This window comes from Mycteria americana, chromosome 1, assembly GCF_035582795.1.
Source record: "Mycteria americana isolate JAX WOST 10 ecotype Jacksonville Zoo and Gardens chromosome 1, USCA_MyAme_1.0, whole genome shotgun sequence".
Lineage (NCBI taxonomy): Eukaryota > Metazoa > Chordata > Aves > Ciconiiformes > Ciconiidae > Mycteria > Mycteria americana.
In genome coordinates, this window is record NC_134365.1 from 140,970,774 (window position 1) to 140,993,715 (window position 22,942).

The following is a 22,942-nucleotide window of genomic DNA, read 5'->3' on the forward strand; positions in this document are numbered from 1 at the left end:
GTGGCCCTCCCTTCCCCATGTGTTCCTGCCCTTTCCTCAAAACTCATCACACCAGCCCCCAAAAAACTCCTATACCCTCACCAACTCTTTCAACACTCACCAAAAGTAGAAATGAAAAAATGCGCTATGTACACAAACACTTTATAGTGCATATTTTATTCTATTACCTGAAACATCTCAATGCCTATGCACACGTTCAGTTGAATAGGTTATCCTATGCACGTGGTAGATCATTTTGTTTTAAGTTGCAGGAACAGAGAGAAATAGTCATGTAAGCAAAGACCTTGTTTATTTTCTTTAAATAATATTTAAATAAATAAGGCTTATTTTCTTGTTTAGAATACGCTGACATTTAGAGTATGTAAAACAAGCAAACACTAGTCAGCACGTAGTAAACATATACAGATAGAATAAATGCCTTTGAAGGGTGGTGAACGGGATTTATTTTCAGAGGCACTCATGTGAAAAGTGGTCACTACAACAAAAATGGAACACTATCCTGCAAAGATAAGTATTTTTTATTTATTTTGTGATCTGAGTGCCTGGCATGCTAAATCCTATTTTATCCATTAATAAAAAGCAACATACAATTTAGAAAGAAGTTCTAGAGCTTGATATTATAAACTGCTTTTTATAATTGTTTATGACTGCTGTATCAATTTGCTTGAAACCAATGCACAGACTTTAACTCTTCGCTAAAGCAGCGTGGGAGAAATTCAAGAAGTCAACTATTCTTCCTTCAGCAAAGACAGTACCAAAAGCATGATTCCAAGTTTTTAAAAAAATAAGATATAAAAATGGAACATTTTTATTACAGAACTGCCTATCACTGTCAGAATGCTTGAACTCCCCTCCCCTCCCCTCATAGAGGAGCCCTGGCCAAATCAGCTAAAAAGTTCTATTTGGCCAACATGTCTACTGAATTGTGAATAAATTTCCAAATAAATGGCTAAATCTAGAGTTCGATGACACCCATGGAACCCCACTGAAAATGGGTAAACGGGAGAATATGAAGACAGTGGGTTTGAACTGCACTTAATCAAGAAATAATTTGGCTGCAGAGTATTTACTACTTGTGACAGTTCGCACAGAGAAAGCAATTTCTGAAAGCCTGGCTGAGTTTGCCTCTGACATCCGTGACAAAAATCTTTATGCTTGTAACATGGAAAAAGCATTACTTTGCAAGTCACTCACAATATAGACGTGTTTTAATAGAACAATAGGTCAGACTGGAAAAGCATTTTTAAATATTATATTTCCAAAAATGCATGGAATACCCAGTGTAAATGCTAAGGTAAAAGAAAAACACATAGCCCCCCTCCCTTCCTCATGCCTAATTCATATTTTTACAAAATGAAATAAGATTACTCACTCTGTCACGACGGCTGGCTATTTCTGCTTTAATCTGATATGGGTCATACTTGGTATTAGTTGAAAATCCAGAGAATGCTAAACAGATGGAAAACAGTATTTTACTTTTTTTTTCTTCTTTAATACACTTGTTAAGATGTGGCACTATTTAATAGACCATCGCATTCATTCTTTCTGTTACAAGTCACTAGGTTTTAAAATAATCCTCTGTGCTAAAGTACAACTGAAGAATTATCTTTGGCCTGCCTGAATTTTTTTTTTTTTGTCCTCAACAACAACAACAAAAATTGTATGTAACAGCACTACATGCATACTGCCTAAATGCAACTCAGTTCCATGACGGGATGGTGGCATTTACTGATGCAAGCAATTTGTGTAACATTAACAATTGCTAATTGCTTCCTAGGCATGTTGACATAATAGTATGATAGGGACTAAAGTAACAAAACTATTGTCAGAACAAAATTCAATCAGCTACAGAGAAAAGTTGCCTCCTAAAGCAACAGCATAGGGAACCGACACACAGATCAACCTCTGGCAAGCAAGCTCAACACAGCGTTATCTAGAGTCAGGCAATGATTTCAAGCTGTGGCATTACAAGCTAAAGCCTAGACAGATGAAGTAAAGGTCCTAGAGGACAGGCTAGGCAAGACCAACCATGACTTAGTGAGTGAGCCATTCAGGGCAGCACTGGCCCACTGAAAAATGCCTGGTATGCGAGCGGATGGAGTTGTGCTGTTAGACCTACCATCCTTTTGTAGAGCTGAAGGCTGCTGCTTTGAAACCCATATCCGTGTCTGCGTTGCACTGAGCCTTTCGACTCTCAAAAGAATACTGCAATGCCAAGGGCATGTCAAGCATGCAGGAACTTGCCAAAATGAGTAGTCATGCCTGGACTAATTCTCTAAATCCAGGATTTTCTATGGATTCCCCCCCCACCCCCCAAACAGTGCTGATCACAACTGAGTCACAAAACTGCTGCATGGGCACCTCCCTGCCAACCCACAACTGCTGAGCTCACACCACCTCCCACTCATGAGCACACAACACTGAGTCAATGGCAGCACCCACAAGCAAAGAGGAGAAAAACACTTTGTGCAGTTTTAGTTCTTTTAACGCAACACATTGAAACAAGTGGTGGTGGAGGCAGGAATATTCGCAATATAAGCACCCAACTTTGGCCATCTCATTGCATTTGAATTAGGAGCCTAAGATTTCTGTACAATAAATGGAGAAGCAAGCATCCCAGAGTGGAGTGGAGGAGTCAAATTAAGAAAAACAAGTGGAGAAGCCTTGAGGAATCTTGAGTTGACGGCATGATTAAACCCCAAAGGGATTTTTTTTTTTTTTTCATATATCATCTGACTAATCAGCCCATCCCATTTTCTCAAAACAGATGCATATGACCTTAAACCAATGTAAAATATATTAACACATCTGTAGAAAACTAAAATATTTTTTCACCCCCAAACAAGTGAAAGGTTTTATTTAAATGATTTGACAGTATCTCATTATCAATTCCACAGATATACCTAAAAAAAAAAAAACCTTATCAGAAGACTGAGGAACATAAAAGTCAATTGACATAGCATTTGCATTCATGCTACAGATAACCACCAATTTGGTCATTTTCAGTCATATTTTGTTGCTGTTTCAAGCAACTTGTTTTTCCAAGAGCTTTGAAAACATGAAAAACAGATTATATTTTTCTAGTATATTATCTTCTTCAACAGAATTTTCTTTCTGTATATTCACCTGAAGCAGTTCAACAAAATATCCCACAAAACCATTGCAAATTTTCAAAAAACAAAAAGCCCAAGCTCCTAGAGAAGTATAGTAATAAATGTATATTTAGATTTTACAACCTAAAAAATACTGATGACACTATCTTTTACCCTATTCCAAGTCTTTAAACAGTAGTTAAACACTCTTTAAACAATAATTTCCTTCTGATAATTTCTTATTAAGAAAAGTAATCTTTCTTAATAATTCTTAAGAAACTTGAACATAACAGGGAGAAATAGTCACAACTGTTCAGTTATGTCACAAACTAAATCACAGAATACATATATTTAAAACTAAACAAAAAGATGAGATAATCCCAGTTCAACAGTAAAAGAACACTTGGTCAAGACCATCTGGGACACCTCAGCCCTAGAAAACATCTTTTATTCAGGATTTTGGCATACATATGAATTACCTTCGATTAATAAATACCACTGGATCAGTAGCTAAACACTTCTATCCACATGCCTGCTTTACGCCCCCCTCCACAGTCAGGTTTCTTGAACATTTTCAGAAAGGGCTAAGCAGAACTTCCCATACTTATCAAGTACTTGGCATTTACCAGCAAATCCTGCAGTTAAACAATGGCTGTACACACGGCGGCCACTAAAAAGCCACCAGTGCAGTGAAACTCCACTACGTTTCCACATGGCTGGTGGCTATATCCATTGGATACGCTTCTTTGAACTAGACTGTTTTGGCTCTAGCAAATACACCTTTTCCTGTTGCACCAGCCAACAGCCATGACAGCGGTGCAACAACTTCAGATTTCAGAAAAAGTGTATCATCTATTCCAAGCTACCAGAGACATCTGAAGAATGAAAAGGGCAGGAAATCAAGGCTCTATGACCTATACCACCAGCATTAAGATCAGAGACTGACATTCAAGAATGAGGTGCACTAATGAAACACCGCTTCCTACTTCGTGGTCAGAGGTACTCTTGACCACAACACCTTGTCCCTAACTCTTTATAAAGTCAATAAACCAATCATGGGCCTGCAGAAGGCTTCCCCCAAGCTGATGGTTCCCCCCAACATCAAGGGTGGAATCATCTATGAATTTAGGAGTGCAAGTAGGTGGCTGGTCCAGCAACATTCAGTCTTGTCTTTGTTGCCTGGCATGAAGCATCACTATAGCTGGCTCCAAGATGGCTAGAGATGCTAGCTGGGATATATCCCTGTTTAACGTTAAAAAGGCATATTCTAATAGACCTAACAGGAAATGGAAGTCCCTGAGCAGCAGAATCAAAGGATAGCACCTCACTTCTGTAGTCAGGATCTTCATTCAGAGAAGAACCAGGTGATGGAAACACTTCACACTATTTCCTACACCACATGTTGTGAGAGGCAGGTGGGTAAATCAAGAAAAGACTAGTAAACTCACAGCTGGCATAAGAACGGCTGTCATCCTCACACATTTTGTGCAATTGTTGATACTCTTCTTGGGCTAGTTCAAAACGCTGCTGCTTTATTTGGTAAATCTCTTTCTTGGCATTGAGTGCCTCCTGGGCAACTATTAAATATTCCTTTAGCATGCGTTCCTGCTCCCTTCTCCATTGCTCCCTTGGGTCCTCAATTTGTGTGAGCTCTAAGGAGAAAAGCAAAAAAATGGTAAGACACTTTATCCCACAAAATACAATTTATTTTGTTAAGGTCTGTTCTCAACTAGCACATGTAACACTACAGTGCTCAAAACCACTCCAGCCTGGATGAGAAGAAGGAAGGATGCAGAGTGGAAGAAAAGGAAAAGCCCTTTCAAATATAAAAGGCATTTAAATTTTATTCTTTTCTTTACAAACTAGAGCAAACCCAAAGAAAACAGTGTTTTGGCTCTAACCTTCCCTCGTAGCCAACTTGAAAATTCTGAGATCTACCTAAAAAGCCAGAACCATGTAGGAGAGTGAAAGGTATCTCAATGCTTAACCCATAACTCTACAAATGGTTGGAACAACCTTAAGATACTACGTACAACTTCACAAGTATAACATCCTGAAAGGTCAGTGACTTCCCCTGCGTAATTAAGAAGAATAAGGTCATTCAACAGAAAAGTTAGCATTTTAATCTCAAATCCATAAAAGCATTTAAATGGCTTCTTTTCTTTGTCTTAAGAAACAGCACTCTCATGCTTTCCCTTTCCAGAGTTTAGAACAGTTCGTATTCAAACACAAATCAAAAATAGATTTCCAGTACAAAAATCTTTCCCCTATATACTGATTTTCAAGGTTATTACCATACAGCAATCTCTTTGCAGTTGCAAAGACATTTGAGGGGGACACATGCATTACAATCCAAAAAAAATACTGGTTCATTTGTTTTCTTTTTGTGCTGATGCTCAAGCTAGCAAATATGTTTTACATGAGGATGCCCATGTAAAGTTTCGTGTTTAAGCGAATGTTAATTTCTGATGATTGAGGCTCTACCAGCAAGAAGTTGCTGCAGATGCAATGTCAGTGTTCAAAGCAGTGGCATAACCTGCAGCACAGTCAGGAGGTAAGCACCTAGTCATTTTTTCCAAGCTTTGTTTCTCACAAGAGACGAAAGCCAGTTATGTTTTGTATTAATCTTGCGTACATAATTCAGTATATTGGTGTCGGTGATAAAATAAGAAACTATAAAAGATTAAGCCCAACACACTAAGAACTCTAGTGGTGTCAAGGTCATGCTAGTAGCTCTACCATTTGAGAACCATCTGAAAAGTACATAAACAAAAACACAAAGCACATGTATGAACAACAGTACTTCCAACAGATTTGTATATTAGGTTGCTAATAACCTTTTCTCTCAACAGCTATAACTCTTCTCTCCCCCCCAGCTCCTCACATTGCAACAGTAGAAAGATCGTGCCTATAGTTCTGCAATTTGTCCCCAAATCCCAGGGACCCTTGATTCCCAGCAGCACCTTCTGGCTCCAATGCCCCCAAACTACCTCTGCAGCCCAAGACAGGATATGCTGTGGCTTGTTCCAGTCTCCGTAAATCCCTCTCTGCATGCAGGGCAAGCAGAAGAAAACAGAGTTCACATTGCAGCCCGTACTTTACTGAGGGCATGATAATGTGCAATGCTATCTCATCTGTCCATAAGTATTCCTAAAATCTGTGCAAATTTAACATTCCTAAAACTGCTAATCCCCTGCGGAAACTATGCAGAAAATAAATATTTATGAGACAGAAAAGCTGGATCCTAGTTAAGTGTCTCTTTTTGAATAAGAAATTAATAGTTCTAATCTCAATCAACAGCCAAGGCTAAAATGTTACATTGTATCACATATTAAACTTCTGAGGTCCTATACTACAGGGCACTGCATCTCTTAGCAAATTATTTCAGAGCCTTCTCAAAAGCTAGCAATATTCTTCTGAGGCAGAAAACTTCTTCAGTACAGTAGTGACGTTCTCTTCTGTTTTATAAAGTACAGAGGCTTCACTTTGCCCTGGATTTCTACACAAGTTTGCTATGTAACAACAAAACTAAAGCTATGTTGTATGATAAAATTAACTTCCTTCATTTCTTTATAATCAATTTATTAAAAAAAAAAAAAAAAAAAACTAAAAAAACCCTACAGTAATTCAAGAACAGCCCCAGACAAATGCAGAGAATATATTATTCCCTCACTGGGGAATGCCCAACTGGTTAAAGGAGACTTCAAAGGCTCCCAAGACTCTGAGGAGGAGGGAAAGGAATTCTGCGGCTGGCAGCCACCAAGGTTTTTAAGCAATGGTTGGACAAGAGCCAAGAGCAGCTTAGTAAGGGTGTCAACAAAGTACTGAATTTACAGAACAAGATGGAGATCAGGGTTGGAAGCACCATTGAGATTTACAGAAGATTCCTCTGTTCCTGGGATTTTTCAATATAAATGGAAAGTTATTGCCTAGAAATCTTTTTATTACTTTCTGGGTAAACAAAACATAGCAAGAGGCTTAGAAAAATCAGATGTATTACTGTTTTCTTTTAAAAGGTGCAAGGGCAAAAAGCTTGAGACAGTGCACAAAGCGTGAGAGGTCCGTGGTAAGCATAACTTTAGAAAGACTCTCTTTGAATTATCCCTTGCATTTTCTCACAGTATTTCTTGAAACCGAAGCACTTCTAACTGTTTTGTCAATTAACACAGAACTCCAATGTTGTATAAAACACTTAACCTGGCCAGCCACAAAAGGCAGTCCGAATGTTTTCACATGGAAGTTGCCGTTCCAAGTATTTTAGACATAGTTCAGAATACAATGTAAGGGACTCATTTCAGAAAAACATTTCTTCAGTTCCTCCACCACCTCTGCCACTTGCCTGACTCCATCTCATGATGCACGTGATTGTCTACTCCTTAGTTCTCACTTCTACAAAGGACATTAATGCAGTCTCGATTGGTACCTTTGTTGTCCACAGTTTAAAACTGGACCGAGTATCCTACTAATTTTTGAATAATGATTATCCAGCTATAATATCAACTCTGTCTTCCCTCTGAATATAAATCTTGCTTGTATATGCAAGCACTGTATTAGCCTAAGGGTGACAAACCCATTTTGCTGTGACGGTTGAATTACCATTTAGGATAATATCTGCGGGCTGCAAGTAATTAGTTATCATGAAAGAGACAAATTTTGCAACCTTGTTAATTGCAGAATGATTCCTTTCACTCAGTGCAGCACTGCCCCTATAATGTTTCTATCCCTCTGTTCATATATTACCTTTATTTAATTCCTAATATGATTAGCTTTACTTTCCCAGACCCATTTACATTAATCTTCTCTTTCTGTGCCTTCCTATTGAGCATTTGGGAATTCAATTTCTCTCTGCGAAGACTCTCTTCTACAGTTTTTGCTCTCAATTGCACAGAAAAAAATGCAAGCCAGATCTGACATGCCTACAATGATTAATATCCTTCCTGTAAGTTCAAACTTGATGTCTGTGGTAAAGCAGCTAATAACAAAGTCTGAAAAGCAAAAGGGAGTGATTTCTTTTGCATGTGATGGTGATTGTTATTCCTATCAAAAATGCCTATCAGTAGAATGCTTTAATAGCTTTTTTAGTCACAGCATTGCGATGGGAGTTCACATTCTACTCATTATCTATAGGGACTCCTAAAGCCTTTTACAAAGTTCAAGAAAAAAAAGAAGAGTGGAGATATCCTCGTTTGTATTTTTCTTTAGTATGTGCATTCACGCACAGGTACCTATGTTGGTGCAAGTGCACTCCGTTACTGTACTCCGATGTAAACCTCACTTTTTATTAAACTTCAACACTAACTAATGTTGAAGTTTAATAAAAGTTACCATGACAGTTTAAACAGCAATCATTAAGCTACTACTTCCTTTAAACAGAGTTATTTTAAGAATTACCTAACAGTCTGTATTTATTGCCTTTCAATTTTCTCAGCTATCTATCCTTGTGATCAGTGCATTAACAGCTCTTTACAGTTTATTATTTAATTTGTGATCTTTGTTAATTTCACAACAAGTAAGTGCCTGTGCGGGTCAAACAATATCATGGGAACATTTGTTATTCTGTTGTTTTGTTGTGTTGGTTTTTTTTTTTTAAAATAAGTAATTGTGAAACCACAATACACAAGTAATTCCAATGATGGCAGGAAGCCAAAAACTATTTCTACACTTTTATTTTTTAATTGACTAGATTTCAAGTAGATAGTATTGAGGTTGTTTTTTGCAGATTATACTATTTACCATTGCTGTGATAGCCCATATAACTACTTTCTTCTTTTCCCCCTCCCTGCCAACTGCCAATTCCCACAATATTGAAAGCATTCACTCATTGGTGATAAGAAGCTTAATGATAGCAGCACAACAGTAACAGCAGCAGTAGTACAAAGCTGTAAAGATAAGACTTTTTTTAAAATTAGAACTGGCAAATATGCCAGACAGTGGCGATACAAAGCTCAGCAATAGTCCAAAAGGGAAACTGTTGGAAATGTCTCCCTCTTAGTCTCCAAAAGGGACATCTGTTGTCTTTTTGATAGCACTTTGTACTGTATTAAAGCATAAAACATACATTGCTTAAGAGAGGATGCGATTATTGTATTTCATAGTGCTTCTAATTAAAAATCAGCACTTTTCTCTCAGAATGTATTTTGTTTTTCAGTATGGAAGAGTGAACCATTGATGACTGGAAAAATAGGAAATAGAAGAGTATAGCATGAAAATCTTCTTAATTGACATATGACAAAAAGCAACAACAAAATTACTGATAACCCACAGTATGACAAAGCAAAACAAAATAGTTTTACACAATATAGGTCAAATCATAGCTTGTAAAATTCTTTACAAATGGAAGGATGATTGTGCTCCCATTTGAAAGATGAGAAAACAAATACGGCAAGAAATTACTTGCATACATTTTCTCACTATAGCATAAGCTGCATAAATGGTATCGGAAACAAGGTTAGCATCATCAGCTTGCTAGAACTGCTTGCTAGAAACATCAGCTTGCTAGAATTCCTAAAAATAGTCATTCATCTACTCACGATTTATGTGGTCCATATAATAAACTCCAATCTGTTGATCGTAAACAGTTTCCCATCCTAAAGGAAGCTCATCACCGACACAGTCAGCAAATGTCAATGGCTTTGTAATCCTGTAAAAAATAAAAATAACACAAATAAATACAAAAGGCACAGAGTTTACAGTGCAATGAATGTTATTATATGTTTTGAAGATACCTCCATCATTTGATCACAAACTAGTTACACTGCTTAGGAATGTACTAGTAATTACAAACACACAATTTCAAAATAAAATTTCATTTAAATATGCTGACAGATACTCCCGGAACAGGTAAGACAAGCTTCTCCCTTCAAGTTTCTATGTTTAACAGTTCAATTACAATGGCATGCAGTCCTGCCAGTTCTTCTCCCATATTGCAAAGAACACAAACGTGAAGCTGGAGTTCATGACTGCTAAAAATTACTAGAAGCTTTATAGGCTTTAACTTCCCTAAAAAAGAAGTTACTAAAACTTCTTTTCTTCTCTAAAAGAAGTTATACTGCTTCTTCTGTCAAAGCAGTATAACTGTTAGTCCTTAAAAAAATGAAATAAAATTTCAAGAAAGCGCTATATAACAGATTTCTCCTCTTTTCAATTATACATTTCCAACTATTAATTATATTCTCTTGGTCCAGACTCATCCAAATTACTTCCTCTCCCTCAAAAAGAAGAGCGACAAACAAATATGTCTAAAGAATTCTCAAGCCATTAAAGCAGAAATAGTAACTAATAAGTAACAGCATTACTATCTAGCAGCTTAAAATATCACATCCCTTGCTCGGCAAACTCTTGATAGATGAGTGGGTAATAGAAAACCAAAACAGCAGTTTCAGTATTGGCAGGAATGTTGAAAATACTGGGTTACAAATTCTACAGAAAGACTCTAAACCAATGCTGTTCTAGAACATCAAGGTATATAAAAAAAAAACAAGGAAGAACAAATGGTGCAAATAAAAAAATCCTTAACATTCAGTTGAATCGTGTCTATTTCCCAAATCATCATTTTAATCATTACTTAGCCACTAAGATAATGTTTTCCTCTAAAAGCTGCCATAAAAGTCCTTTACAGAAAAGCTATTAATATAGTAATTTCAATTATACATGGGACATAGATCCAACACCTTCAACGTTTATTTGTTGAGGCATTTCCAATACCTAGAATGATGACAGCTTTGCAAAGATTAAACACGTGCATTAATTTAGGGACTGACTTATGTTCAGCATAACCTATGGCATCATACTGTCTGGCGTAAAATGGAAATTCCGTTCATATGTTATAATACCCAATTAAGGTTTCCTGACACCAGATTTGGACTACGCTTACAAATACACTGCAGAATAGAGAGATCATTGGGACTGGTAATTGCACATCATCTGGTAACACCCGTATAAAACAATAACTTTGTCTGAACTAAAATATGTCTGTCTTTGAACTAGAAGTCCTTCCCCACCCCAAAACAAAACCAACCAGTAGAATCCAACGGTAAAGACTTCAAATGATGGAAATGCTACTATGGCTACATTCTAGCTATTCCAATGGTCCAGTAAGCACACCATTCAACCACTAACAAAAAGCACATAACTTCACACACAGCAAAAAGCAAATTTACCTGCCTCCTAAAATTATTTTAGTATTCTTGAGATTAAAGTGTTCAAAATTAACTGTAGTAGAATAAAAAAAAATCCTCACTAGCTTAAATGTAATGTTTGAACAGCTCTGTACAACAGTACAAAGATCAAGTTATTTAGGTCAAATAATAAAGAGCTTGATCATATGCTATGGATTCTCAAACATGTATAAACAGTTTAATAAGATAAAGATGTACATAAACTTGTGCACCGCTATTTAAATTAAAAATTTTCCATTACTGACAAATATATAGTTTACATCATGTAATCATGCAAATCTGAAGCTGCTGTGTTCAAGAAAGAAAATGTTACTATGGACTGACAAATGCATTCTTTCAGTAATTCATCTAGCAGTCAGGCAGACCAAATATTGCCAAAATACTTCTGATCTCCCTGGAATTCAGTCAAATATTAAAAATATAACATGCAGCATTTTTTCTTAAACTATCATGGTTTTGTTCTGAAGACATCATGTTTACAGTTTCTCAAAGTAGTCTAGACATCAGCTCCTAAATTACTACACTATAGACAAGATTTTCTTTGGAATGAGTTACAAGAGACGCCTGCCTGTTATACAAACACACCCTCATCCTTTATTCCTAAATAAAACCTGCACATGATACTCTAACCCTTCACACTACAAGAACTTTAATTCAATGCTCCCTGTGATCCCACCAGGGCTCAGACTTCCAGGACAAGGACAACGCTCACTTTCTGAAAAAGGGAGACTGAAGAAAGCCAATGCATCTGGTCTAACCGGTTTTCATTCGAATGTTATAAAGCATGCATGAACGGTTTAATTAATGGTTTTGAAGGAAACCCTGTAAGAAAAAGAACACATAAAAAGCTGTCTTCCAGATATTCAGACCATTATTAACGTGATGTTGATCATTTTAAACTTTATTCAAAAAGTTACTGCAAATTGGATTCCTTCAGACAAAGCATAACATCACATTGATTCTGAATTCAGTCACATTTATATCTATGTAGCTTGAACCTTCTTCATTCTATTCATCTAGGACAAAACATGCAAAGCTTAAACTAAGAACTAGAAGTTTCTCCCTGTGTTTTGCACTGGTTTAAACTAAGTCAACTGAAAAAATACATTTCTGGTTTAACCAGCACAGCTCTGAGGACAAGATTATTTTTTTTCCAGTTAGGGAAACTAAGGGTTTCCAGAATAACAGCGACAAAATGGAACAGATGCAGATATGGATATTGGAGGTCGACCACAAATTACAACAGTAGACTGCTGAAATTAAGTATCTTCTGGAAATACTGCTTTACCCTCTGAGGTTTTTTTAATGAGCTTAAGCACTGTAAAATAGGACAGGTCTTTTCTGCTTCTATATAAAGAACTGTACAAGCTACAAGTTGTCATGGTTTAATCCCAGCCAGCAACTAAGCACCACACAGCCGCTCGTTCACTCCCCCCACAATAGGATGGGGGAGAGAATCTGAAGGGTAAAAGTGAGAAAACTCGTGGGTTGAGATAAAGACAGTTTAATAAGTAAAGCAAAAGCCATGCACACAAGCAAAGCAAAACAAGGAATTCATTCACTATTTCCCATGGGCAGGCAGGTGTTCAGCCATCTCCAGGAAAGCAGGACTCCATCATGCGTAACAGTTACTTGGGAAGACAAACGCCATCACTCCGAACGACCCCCCCTTCCTTCTTCTTCCCCCAGCTGTATATGCTGAGCATGACATCATATGGTATGGAATAGCCCTTTGGTCAGCTGGGGTCAGCTGTCCCAGCTGTGTCCCCTCCCAACTCCTTGTGCCCCCCCAGCCTACTCGCTGGTGGGGTGGAATGAGAGGCAGAAAAGGCCTTGACTCTGTGTAAGCACTGCTCAGCAGGAACTGGAACATCTCTATTATCTACACTGTTTCCAGCACAAATTCAAAACACAGCCTCATACTAGCTTCTGTGAAGAAAATTAACTCTATCCCAGCCAAAACCAGCACGCACGTACATCTGTTAAAATATTTCAAAGAATCAAAATACAGACAAAAAACTTTTTGAAGCATTATAAAGACAGACAAAATAAAAATGCTGCCATCTTTAATTATATAAAAACCAAGGCTGCCCTGAACTATGCTATTCACAGTAGTAAGGAATAACTAAAGCCTTTTATCTGTCACCAGTGGTCATCTCCTGTCCCCCCTGTGACAACTGCTAGACACTAATAAGAAGGTTCTGAACTTCCAGCTGAAGACAGAATTCCTCTGGGACCACTTTACAACATTAACTGGTTGTGGCCGCTGGATCTACAGCCCAGGTATAAGTGACAGTTGTCCATGGGGGCCAATTTTGCATATGTCAAAGAGCCAACCATAACTTCAGATTAACTGAGTTGCTGATTCTTCATTATCTTGAAACATTTATCCTTTCCAAAAGTAATGATGCTCTTCAGTCATTAGGCACCCAATCTTTTGTGACTCTGAACCCTCCAAAAGCAAATACAGAAACACATAAGAAAGCTTCCATAACCCAAATCCCACACACCAAGCTGAGAGAAAAATCTTTGAGCATTGTCATGCGCCTTGGATCTGTCACCTCTAACTCTGCCCAAATTAAATGTTTTCATTAAGAAGAAATGGAAGTCTGGTATTTGTACGCAGTAAAACAGACATATCTGAAAACTCAAGTTTTATTACTATTTCCTCTGCATCAATTACCAAGCTAAACAGTTAGAATACAGAAATCAAACTACAAAATAAAACCGAACAGTTGAATAAAACTGTTTCTGTCTAAGAGGTGTTTCTCCTCCTCCTTGCATACTTATTTCATCTCTTTATCCATTACCCATACACAGAAGGATTCCAGAATACATTACTACAGCTTTCTGAATATGCAGCAGCAACAGATATTTCTTGTATGCATCAGTTCATGGCAGGGAGTGGGTGGGAAGGAAAGAAGACAGCAAAAGGCAATGGCTAAATATCATTTTATATGAATTACTGCAGAGCTGCTCTCAGCTTTAGTATACTTTGTTAACAGAATCTAACTTCAACCCCCAGAAAACCTCAACCTTTAAATAATAAAGGAACACTTCTGGGTTCAAAGAAAAGGCATACTTTCACTCTTCAAAACACAGTTAGACCGATAGTGTGGGGCAGCAATTTCATTGTCATGGATTTTCAAAAAACAGAACCAGATCATAAAAACACAAGGCATCAGAAAATATTAGATAAGATCCTCAGTCTTCCCATGGCCCTGACACCACATCAGAGGGCCCTGGCTGCTTGAAATCCCTAGGTCTAATCGAGCAAAATTTAGTTCCTCCCAGGGGAAGTTAAGACAAACAGAGCCTGTTTTTGCAAGATCTTGAACAGGAAATCGAAAAGGTGTTTCCAAAGTAGAAAAGCCGCTGCAAACTAGCTGCCATCTCTCAGACAACGTCTAGATGCCTAAACTACATCCAGGGTCACATTATCTTCCAAAGTGCGCCTGGATTAAGAGGAAAGCACTAACCATGAGGGCTAATTATAAAAAAGAACCACCAAGTTCTGAAGAAAAGCCACCATTTGTAGGGAAGACAGAGGGAAGGATGCAAGAACAGCAACTGCCAACAGTGCTTTTATTTTTGTTCCCGATTTTGGTCAGGTCCAACGGCAGAGGCATAAAATGTCTAATAAAATTTGATACTCCTCAACAGACAATTAGGAGAAACATTCTCTTAAATCTGATCTCAGTCTGAATAGCCATCTAATGGGATAGATGGTTTTGCCCGACAAATGCGAATTACGAGCTAGGAAACACGTTATGGATCTGAAAAATACCAGGCAATTTAAAAATGAGTAACAGTATAACTAGAAAAGAATTAAACGTCCTGATAAATCTAGCAATAGTTTATCCAAAGTGAAGTATTACACTGAGTATATTACTGAAGTGTCAAAAGGCAAGGAAGAGAGAAGGCAAAATGAGAAATCATGCACACACTTAAAAGCTTTCAGCCAGACATTTTTTTCTTACCTCCTTTCAAACATGAATTTAAGTTACAGTCACTGTTACAAAATTCAACTAATCCTTGTCTTGTATCATGGCTCTTATTGTCTCCAACCGCACAGCAAAAAAATCCCCAAGAAATTGAGCAGGAATGGAAGATGATTTTTTTGTTGTTTCACAGACACGGGCAAGAAGACCTCTTTACACCGAGGGGGAGGATGGGGGGGTTGTTGTCATTTTGTTTTTAAAAGTCACACTGCAGTCCTGGAGGCACTTCATGGACATTCTCCACCACCATAGCTCAGGCCTAGGCAGCAGCACGCCCTGGGCCTGCAGGACCTTCTCTGTGAGACACAGAGAGGGTCTGTGGCCACCCAGCTGTGCCACGACCCCCCAGCAGCCCCAACCCACCCGGCTCCTCCAAGCAGGCTGCCCTGAAGAGAGCACCCCCCTCCTCAGCAGCCACTGCCTCCCACCCCACCAAGCAGGGCAGGGACACGTCCCATACACACTGCCCAGCTGCTGAAGCAAGGAGCTTCCTACACGGTTCAGAAACAGCCGTGCACCAGCTAGACCCACACAGCCTCACCGCGCGGCAGCACACGCCAGCCAGGCACCAGCTGTTTGCAGCAAATGCCACCACGAACTCCGGAGCCCCTGTTACAGCACTCTGGAGTACACCATGGTTTTCCTCACTGTCCATCCTCTATCATGGACTCAGCTCTCCCCAAGTAGCCAAGTCATAAAAACGAGCTGGATTTTGAAATAAGGTTTGGCAAATGGTATACTGACTCCTTAGTCAAAAGTACAACAAAGTTCACCAAACTACATGTATATTTTCAAAATAAAAATCTCTTGTAACTTTTTTCTTAATCCAAATGGTGTATCTTCATTTTACTGCATAATTTAACCTCGAGTTCTGGGGGGGGGGGGGGAACAACCAACCAAACAACAAAAAAACTTACTGAACATCTACTCAATCCTTCATTAAAATAAATCCACAATACAGATGGCCGGACAGAAACTTACACAAATGAGATTCTGTGCTCAGGACAAAGACTTAAAGAAGGTAACTTGTATTCAGAGTCATCGCTGGGATACATTTCCCTTAGAAATAAAATGCTACCCTACAGCAAGGAAATAACAGCACCAGCTCTTCTAAAGGTCACTTGAAATTCAGTCTTTTTAAGACCACACTGTATTTTGCAGTAATTTTCATTCTTTTTTAAAAACAACTGCAAATAAGCACATGCTAATAGTGTCAAATCAGTGTATTTGCTTCAATTAATTTTATAGTAACATAAGCCAACACAGCATACATCAGTGTGCAAAACAGAAGGCACAGGATAGCATTAGCCAGCTACAGTAATGAATCAACATCTTTAAGTGTGGAGAAAAATGTGTGTTCTTTTTTTTTTTTTTTTTTTTTTAAATGGAAACAAGTGTTAACTGCCTTTAACACATGGCATTGCAAACCTGGACAACCTATGCTGAGACAGCTGACAAGCATGTCAACCCCACAAATATTTGAGTTATTTGTTGATCACCACCTCCTGAGCCATGGTTTGCCACCGTTTACAGCGTAGCAAACAAGCTGGTGGCAGTTCCTTTTAACCCCACTCTAAGCTACAGTGCTTCAGGAGCTGCTAAAAAGCGGCTCTAACATCTGTACAACAGGGCAGCACAGAGCGTAACTTCATCAGCCATTCTATTCCTCAGTCCATAACTGCCCTTATTTTACAGCCACCTGAGCTTACGTGGGTCAAGAAAAGTAAGTGGTATCAGCTATCTACCTCTCTTGTGACCTCATGCTGAAGAAAAACATTCAGAAAAAAAGGAAATAACGTTATAAAAACTCAGCAGATTGACCAGAATGCAAAAGCGCTCTACTTTGGCACCCAAAACCTGAATGGAATGATTTTGTTTCCTACAGCATTTCAGATCACCACGTCCTGTGTGGTGCACTAGATTGAATCAATTGACTCCAAACCAAAAATAATTCACTTTTTCATGCTAGGCAGTCCCTTTAGGTTTTTTTAAATCTCACTAACACTCTTCTGATGAGCGGGGTATTATACATGTATTAGATGAAAACTGTTCATCATATACAACATATTTGCTGTCACATGTAATGCTAACAGGGCAGGTGGCCATGAAACCCCTGAACAATTAGATTTTGTGATGCAAAATGTATGTGAAGCTACATGTATGAGTAAGAGATAACCTATACGATTTGTTGACTTAGAATAAGTAACAGAAGTTTATATTGCCTACAAACGCCTACAAGAAATGTACCTGAGAACACTCTCTAACCTCCTTTCACTATTCCAGAAACAATAAACATTTACTAACAAGCAACAATAAAGAAATAAAATACCTTTGTTTTTATCCTTTATCATACTTCCAAAAACCAAAACAGCTAAGACATATTGGCTTGGTATGTTGAAACATAAAATAAAATGCCATGTCCAATTGCAGTACTCGCATGACTTGTCTGGCTGCTCAGGAACTGCTGAAACGGTTCCACACTAGCAGCCAAGTCTTCCAAGCAGCTATCCATTTCTTAACAGCAGCTATGATCCATATCCAAATTCAGAACACAAATATTATGGGAAATTCTTGCTGAAAATATACCCACATTTCATCAAGAAGACCAAAATTCCTCCTTCAAAAATCATAGCCAGATTAAAAGTCAGTACTTTAAGAAAACTGTTTTTGTTTCTACTATTTTTTTTTTTTTTACAGAGGATAAACAATAAAAAAACGGGGGCAGAGGGGTTAAGTAAGACTGTCCACAAAACACTAAAGTGTGTTTTGTTTGTGTACGCACAGATAGCCGAAAGTTACAGGCAACTGTACAAAGCCACCATCCAGAACCTAAGATTAGTGGCAGGGCAGAGGCAATTGCTGGAGGGGCTGGCTGAAGGAAGGCAGTCTGGGCAGCAGGTGACTTGACATCTAGACCAGAAAACAGACAAAATTACATATGGCAGCTGGGAATAAGCAATAAGAGGAGGGCATCAGGAATATGCTGCAGATAAGACAGTTAAGGGGGAGAAAAATCAGGAGACTATGGTTCTACTAAACTGATGTCAAATTGAGCCTTCGTACTGAATATGTTCTTAGCTAGAAACAGTAACACGCAAGATATTTATGACTTTTCTTTTGCCGATCCTAATAAAGCTGCCTTTGTTACTCAAAATCTCTAAATATTTACAAGATCTTCTCAAGGACTCACATATTGGGAGAGACTTCAAAAAGCCCAAACAGATAAAAATCAAAAGCCTGAATGAAAAGATAAGGAAAATTGAATGGGAACTTCAGAATCTGAGAAGCAAGCTGAATTCTTCCACCTGCGTAAGAAGCCTAACATGACACTGTCCAGACACAGCACAGCTTTAGAGTGAGCAAGTAAAGCAGTGTTCTAGTTTCACTGATTCTGAATCAACATTTACAACTTTTTCACCAATTTCTGTGAGTAACTGTTTTCCAACTACATACTAACGGTAATTAAGGTCCTAGTTAGTAAAGGCCAGCCCTGCAGTTATCTATTTCTTCCATCCTGCAAACCACAACTCCACAATCTTCTGCTGGAGAAGAGCAAGTCACGCAGCTCTCAGATTTCTACGTCCTCAGTACATGTTAAAGCCTACTTCTATGTTCAGTTCAGTCTCTACAAACTGCTTGCCAGTTGTACCCTTAGTTTTGCAATGACTCTTCCAGTTTGAGAACTCAAATTTCTGACTAGCTTACTTGGCCACAATCCTGCCCACCAGTTAACTAAACCATCGTAGAAGAGTCACTGGGAGAGGTGATGAGTTTCTACACCCTTACACAGAAGACTGTATATGTGCTTGTGTGTAAGCGTAAGCATACACACACAAAATTGCTCTCTTCTGACTTCTGGTCAGAACTTCTGTATGCAACTACCAGATGAGGAGGAAACACCTGTACTTTCCTAATGGAAGTCATCTGAGTAAGGGTGAAAAGGTGCATCTCCGAGACCCTACCAGCAAATTCTTAGTAACAAGCCCTTTGCACATGAACAAGAATAATGGAACGAGTTCAAAGCAGGAAGAAAATTAAGCAGACAGGAAAAGGGAGGTCCGCAGCAGACAACGAGGAACAAAAATGGGACATAAAACTCCAAAATCAAGCCCATGAAGTTCCAAGTTAGAAGAAAAGGAGGCATCAAAAGAAGCTTTACATCTCAATAACAAGTAACTAAAATGGTCTTAAATGCTGCAAGACACTATTGCGCAGTGGAATACTTCCTGCAGACTCTTGCAGGATCACTTCAAGTTTATATCAAAAAAGATTAGCACATCTTCACTATTACATTGCCTCTTTCATTTCTAGTTTATTAAGGTATCTTGGCTATCTCTCCAATAGTACAGAAGCAAAAGGGTAAAGTTCTTCAAAACTCTCTTCCCATCTACTACGTTCTCTCGCTAACCTCTTATGTCCTATATCCAGAAAGATTATGCCAGCATTTGCTGACTAGCTTGTTACCCTTAAGTCTGACCTTGCTAGACTAAACTTTTCTTCAAAATTTTGAAGTCTATGTGATTATCCCAAACATTATGGCGGAGATTTTTCTAAAATGTTCTAACAGCCATTGGTAATTCACGTTTCTGTACATTTGTAATGGTTATCTCTGCACTGCTGAAGGCCTCCCCCCCTTAAATTCATCATTCTTCTTTACCAACTAGCCAGATTGGAAATAACTAAATATATATATGTGTGTGTATGTGTGCATATATATATACACGTATACACACACACACAATTTATTGATTTGTCCAAATACCATTAAAGTGTCAAATGACAGAGGCTTAACTTAAGCATTCTTCAATAAAGCAAGCACTGTAAAACACTTTTGTGAACACTTTAAATCACTTTAGACAAGTCTCAGTCAGCAAAACTGAGAATCTTATGTTAACTGGTCATCTCTGGGCCAACTAGAAGGCAAGTAGCTGAAGACACACAGAGGTTAACACCAGAATCTTGAGGTATATATGCAATTACATCCTGATGTGGTCTACAACTGCTTATTAACTGAAGAAATCCCTTCTCATACACTGAGAAGGCCCATCATGCTAGAAAACATCCCAATGGGATTTTATACTTCTGTAGTCTGGGAAAAACAATGTTTTAGAATAGGCTATATTATAGGCCCAACTATACTCAACTACTAGTGTTCCCCTAGAGGTAAACTGAAGTTTAACGAGATTAGAAACAGACATCTGCCATGTCTATGTGCACAAACAAGGTCAGCACTACTGTCAATGAAAATTTAAGTAATTTGATGTTTTAAAATATTTTAAGCCCCAATCCTCCAAAAGCTTACTATACTTGGAGTATATTCAATTAAATTTTACTGAAATTAATTTCATGAAACTATTTCCACCTATAAGTATTACTCAGTGATACTAATAAAAGAGAAAACACATGTTAAAAGTTACCAGAAACTGTTTCTAGAGAAATGAAGCAGAAAGTGACAAACAATGGGAGGAAAAAGTAAATGCAACTGGACCAAGTATAAAACAATGGTTGGAAAAAAATATATATTCAAGAGACCATTCTTTTCAAGTCTCGGAACAAAGTGAGGTGTAGATAAGTGCCAAAAGAATATGCATACCATGACTTCACATACATCCTATTAAAAACAAATTGTGAAGTAAAACAGTAAACAAATGCCTCACACCCAGAAAAGTCTACACTGCCAGCTAATATTAGAAATTCAAGACGAGATTCTCATCTAACGTTTCAGAACAGCTTTGCTCCTCCTCCAGCACACCTGAAAACAGTGTTATACTTGTCCTGTATCTTTCCTAAAAGTACCACATACAGCATTTCTCAAACATGTTCAATTATCACACTCCTGGACGTTTTATGGACTCTTGTACCATTTCTATGTAATGTCTTCTAGCAGGCTACTGTGCTGTCACACACCAACTTCACCTGTACAGCAGAGAAATTTTCCCTTGTAAAAGGCCACAGCCTTGGCTCCAAGCCCCCCTCAGTGGAGCGGGCAAAGAGGGAAACCTGCGACCAGAGGGGGCATTACACTGCGCTCCAGCAGACCCCTGCCCAAACTATGCCACAGATCTCTAAGGCAGGCTTTCCAGACTGCTTCTCTTCTTAAGTTTCTGAACTACATTAATAAAGCAATACTTTATGTGGGAGTGAGAGAGTGCAACTAATGTGACACAAACACACAATCCAAGGGCACTGTTTCAATCACTTGCCTGAAGAGCTACTAAGCTTGACTTAGCTCTAAGCAACTAAGTGGAAATATGTTGACAGGATCTTTGATGCTTTTGGTTTCAGACTCCATTTCTTGCAAGCGGTGATCTATGGCAGTCACCTCATTATTTAAGGTTTTTCCGCTCTTCCAGGAGTTAGAGACCCTTAGTCAAGCACATATGGGCACATGTTTCAGCTGCCTAGAAGTGGTGATGGACAAGCCATTAGCGAATACTATATACATTAGCATACACATACAGACATCCTCAATCTACCTACTTATTTAAAAGCTTCAGTAAACCATATTTTAACCAGTATTACAAAAACAGTTAATGGTTACCTTTAAGATATTAAAAGCGATCTAAAAATAAACCTGTTAAAGAAAACGGTGCTTAAAATGTGTCTTTTATTTTCCAAACATATCAGGAGATTTAACAAAAGAAACTGTATCTCCCTAAAATCTTTGCTTCTTTTATACCACTGGAGCAACAATCCCCCTAAGTAAAATAATTTCTTTAAAGCCCAGTAACTACCTAAGGAAAAAAGCAATGGTTCTGCCATGATTTGCAGTCTTGTTACATTTTCTTCTCCACAGCTCACTCTTTGCCTTTACTTTAAAATTACAGATATAGCTGCCAAATTATTTACACTTTATGACATGCTAGTTCATATAATTTCTAAGCTTTTGATTCTCAACATTCTCAACCTACCAGTCACAAATACAAATTCATGTAAGCTACAAATATATAATGTTAAGGGAGGTGTTGGGGACAAGATTCTCTAAAATATGTACTTAAAAATCTTACAACTGCTTCCATACTCCAGGTTGACCCCCTTGTCAGCCAGTAATTTTCAAGCTTTTAAGAAAACTTAGCCCCTGTTTTCCCAACATTTAATTATCTCAGTATTATTACCGTTCCCCAAATACACTTGCCTCCTACAGTCCTCCTTAATGCTGACCTTGCAAACTAACACAGTGTATTCCTCAATCAATATTAGTAATCTGGTAATATATCCTAAAGACAGTTTTACAGATTTATGTTAATCTGAAATTTTTAAGAGGTTGAAGTTATGAAATTTGATGCTATGACTTCTATGGTTGCCAGTAGTTGTGCAATATATTATATTTAAGCTTCAAGCTAGACCAATAAAGTACTCCCAAGTAAGTAATATGAGGAATTACTCATAATTTCAGTGTCACACTTTTGCTAAAACACAGGAATAAAAAATATTTTATGAAAAATCCAGAGAAATCCAACCAGATAATGTACTTTTTATGAATAGTAATAGTGCAGTAAGAAAAAAATACATCTTAAGACAACCTGCTCAAACCCCATATAAAAAAAATATTTAGAACTATTAGAAAGTCATTTTCAGTATAAGAAACTAAATCAAAGAGTAAGACAGCATAAGTAATATATTTTTTTACAGTTTAAAATTTCAGATCTACCAAAAAGGGAAAGTTAAAAAA

General features: G+C 37.9%; 1 protein-coding gene across 6 annotated transcripts in view; it reads right to left on the reverse strand.

The window, feature by feature from the left end:
• WWC3 (WWC family member 3) overlaps positions 1-22,942 on the reverse strand; it is a 104,358-nt gene that overhangs the window by 55,510 nt on the left and 25,906 nt on the right. For all 6 annotated transcript variants that reach the window (XR_012778568.1, XM_075522503.1, XM_075522541.1 and 3 more), the window contains exons 2-4: positions 9,623-9,732; positions 4,541-4,744; positions 1,373-1,449 (exon numbers count right to left, since the gene is read on the reverse strand). Coding sequence is in view for 5 of the 6 variants with exons in the window: in XM_075522503.1 (XP_075378618.1) it covers positions 1,373-1,449; positions 4,541-4,744; positions 9,623-9,732 (391 nt within the window). In the remaining variant the exon portion in view is untranslated. The remainder of the gene's footprint in view (positions 1-1,372; positions 1,450-4,540; positions 4,745-9,622; positions 9,733-22,942) is intronic.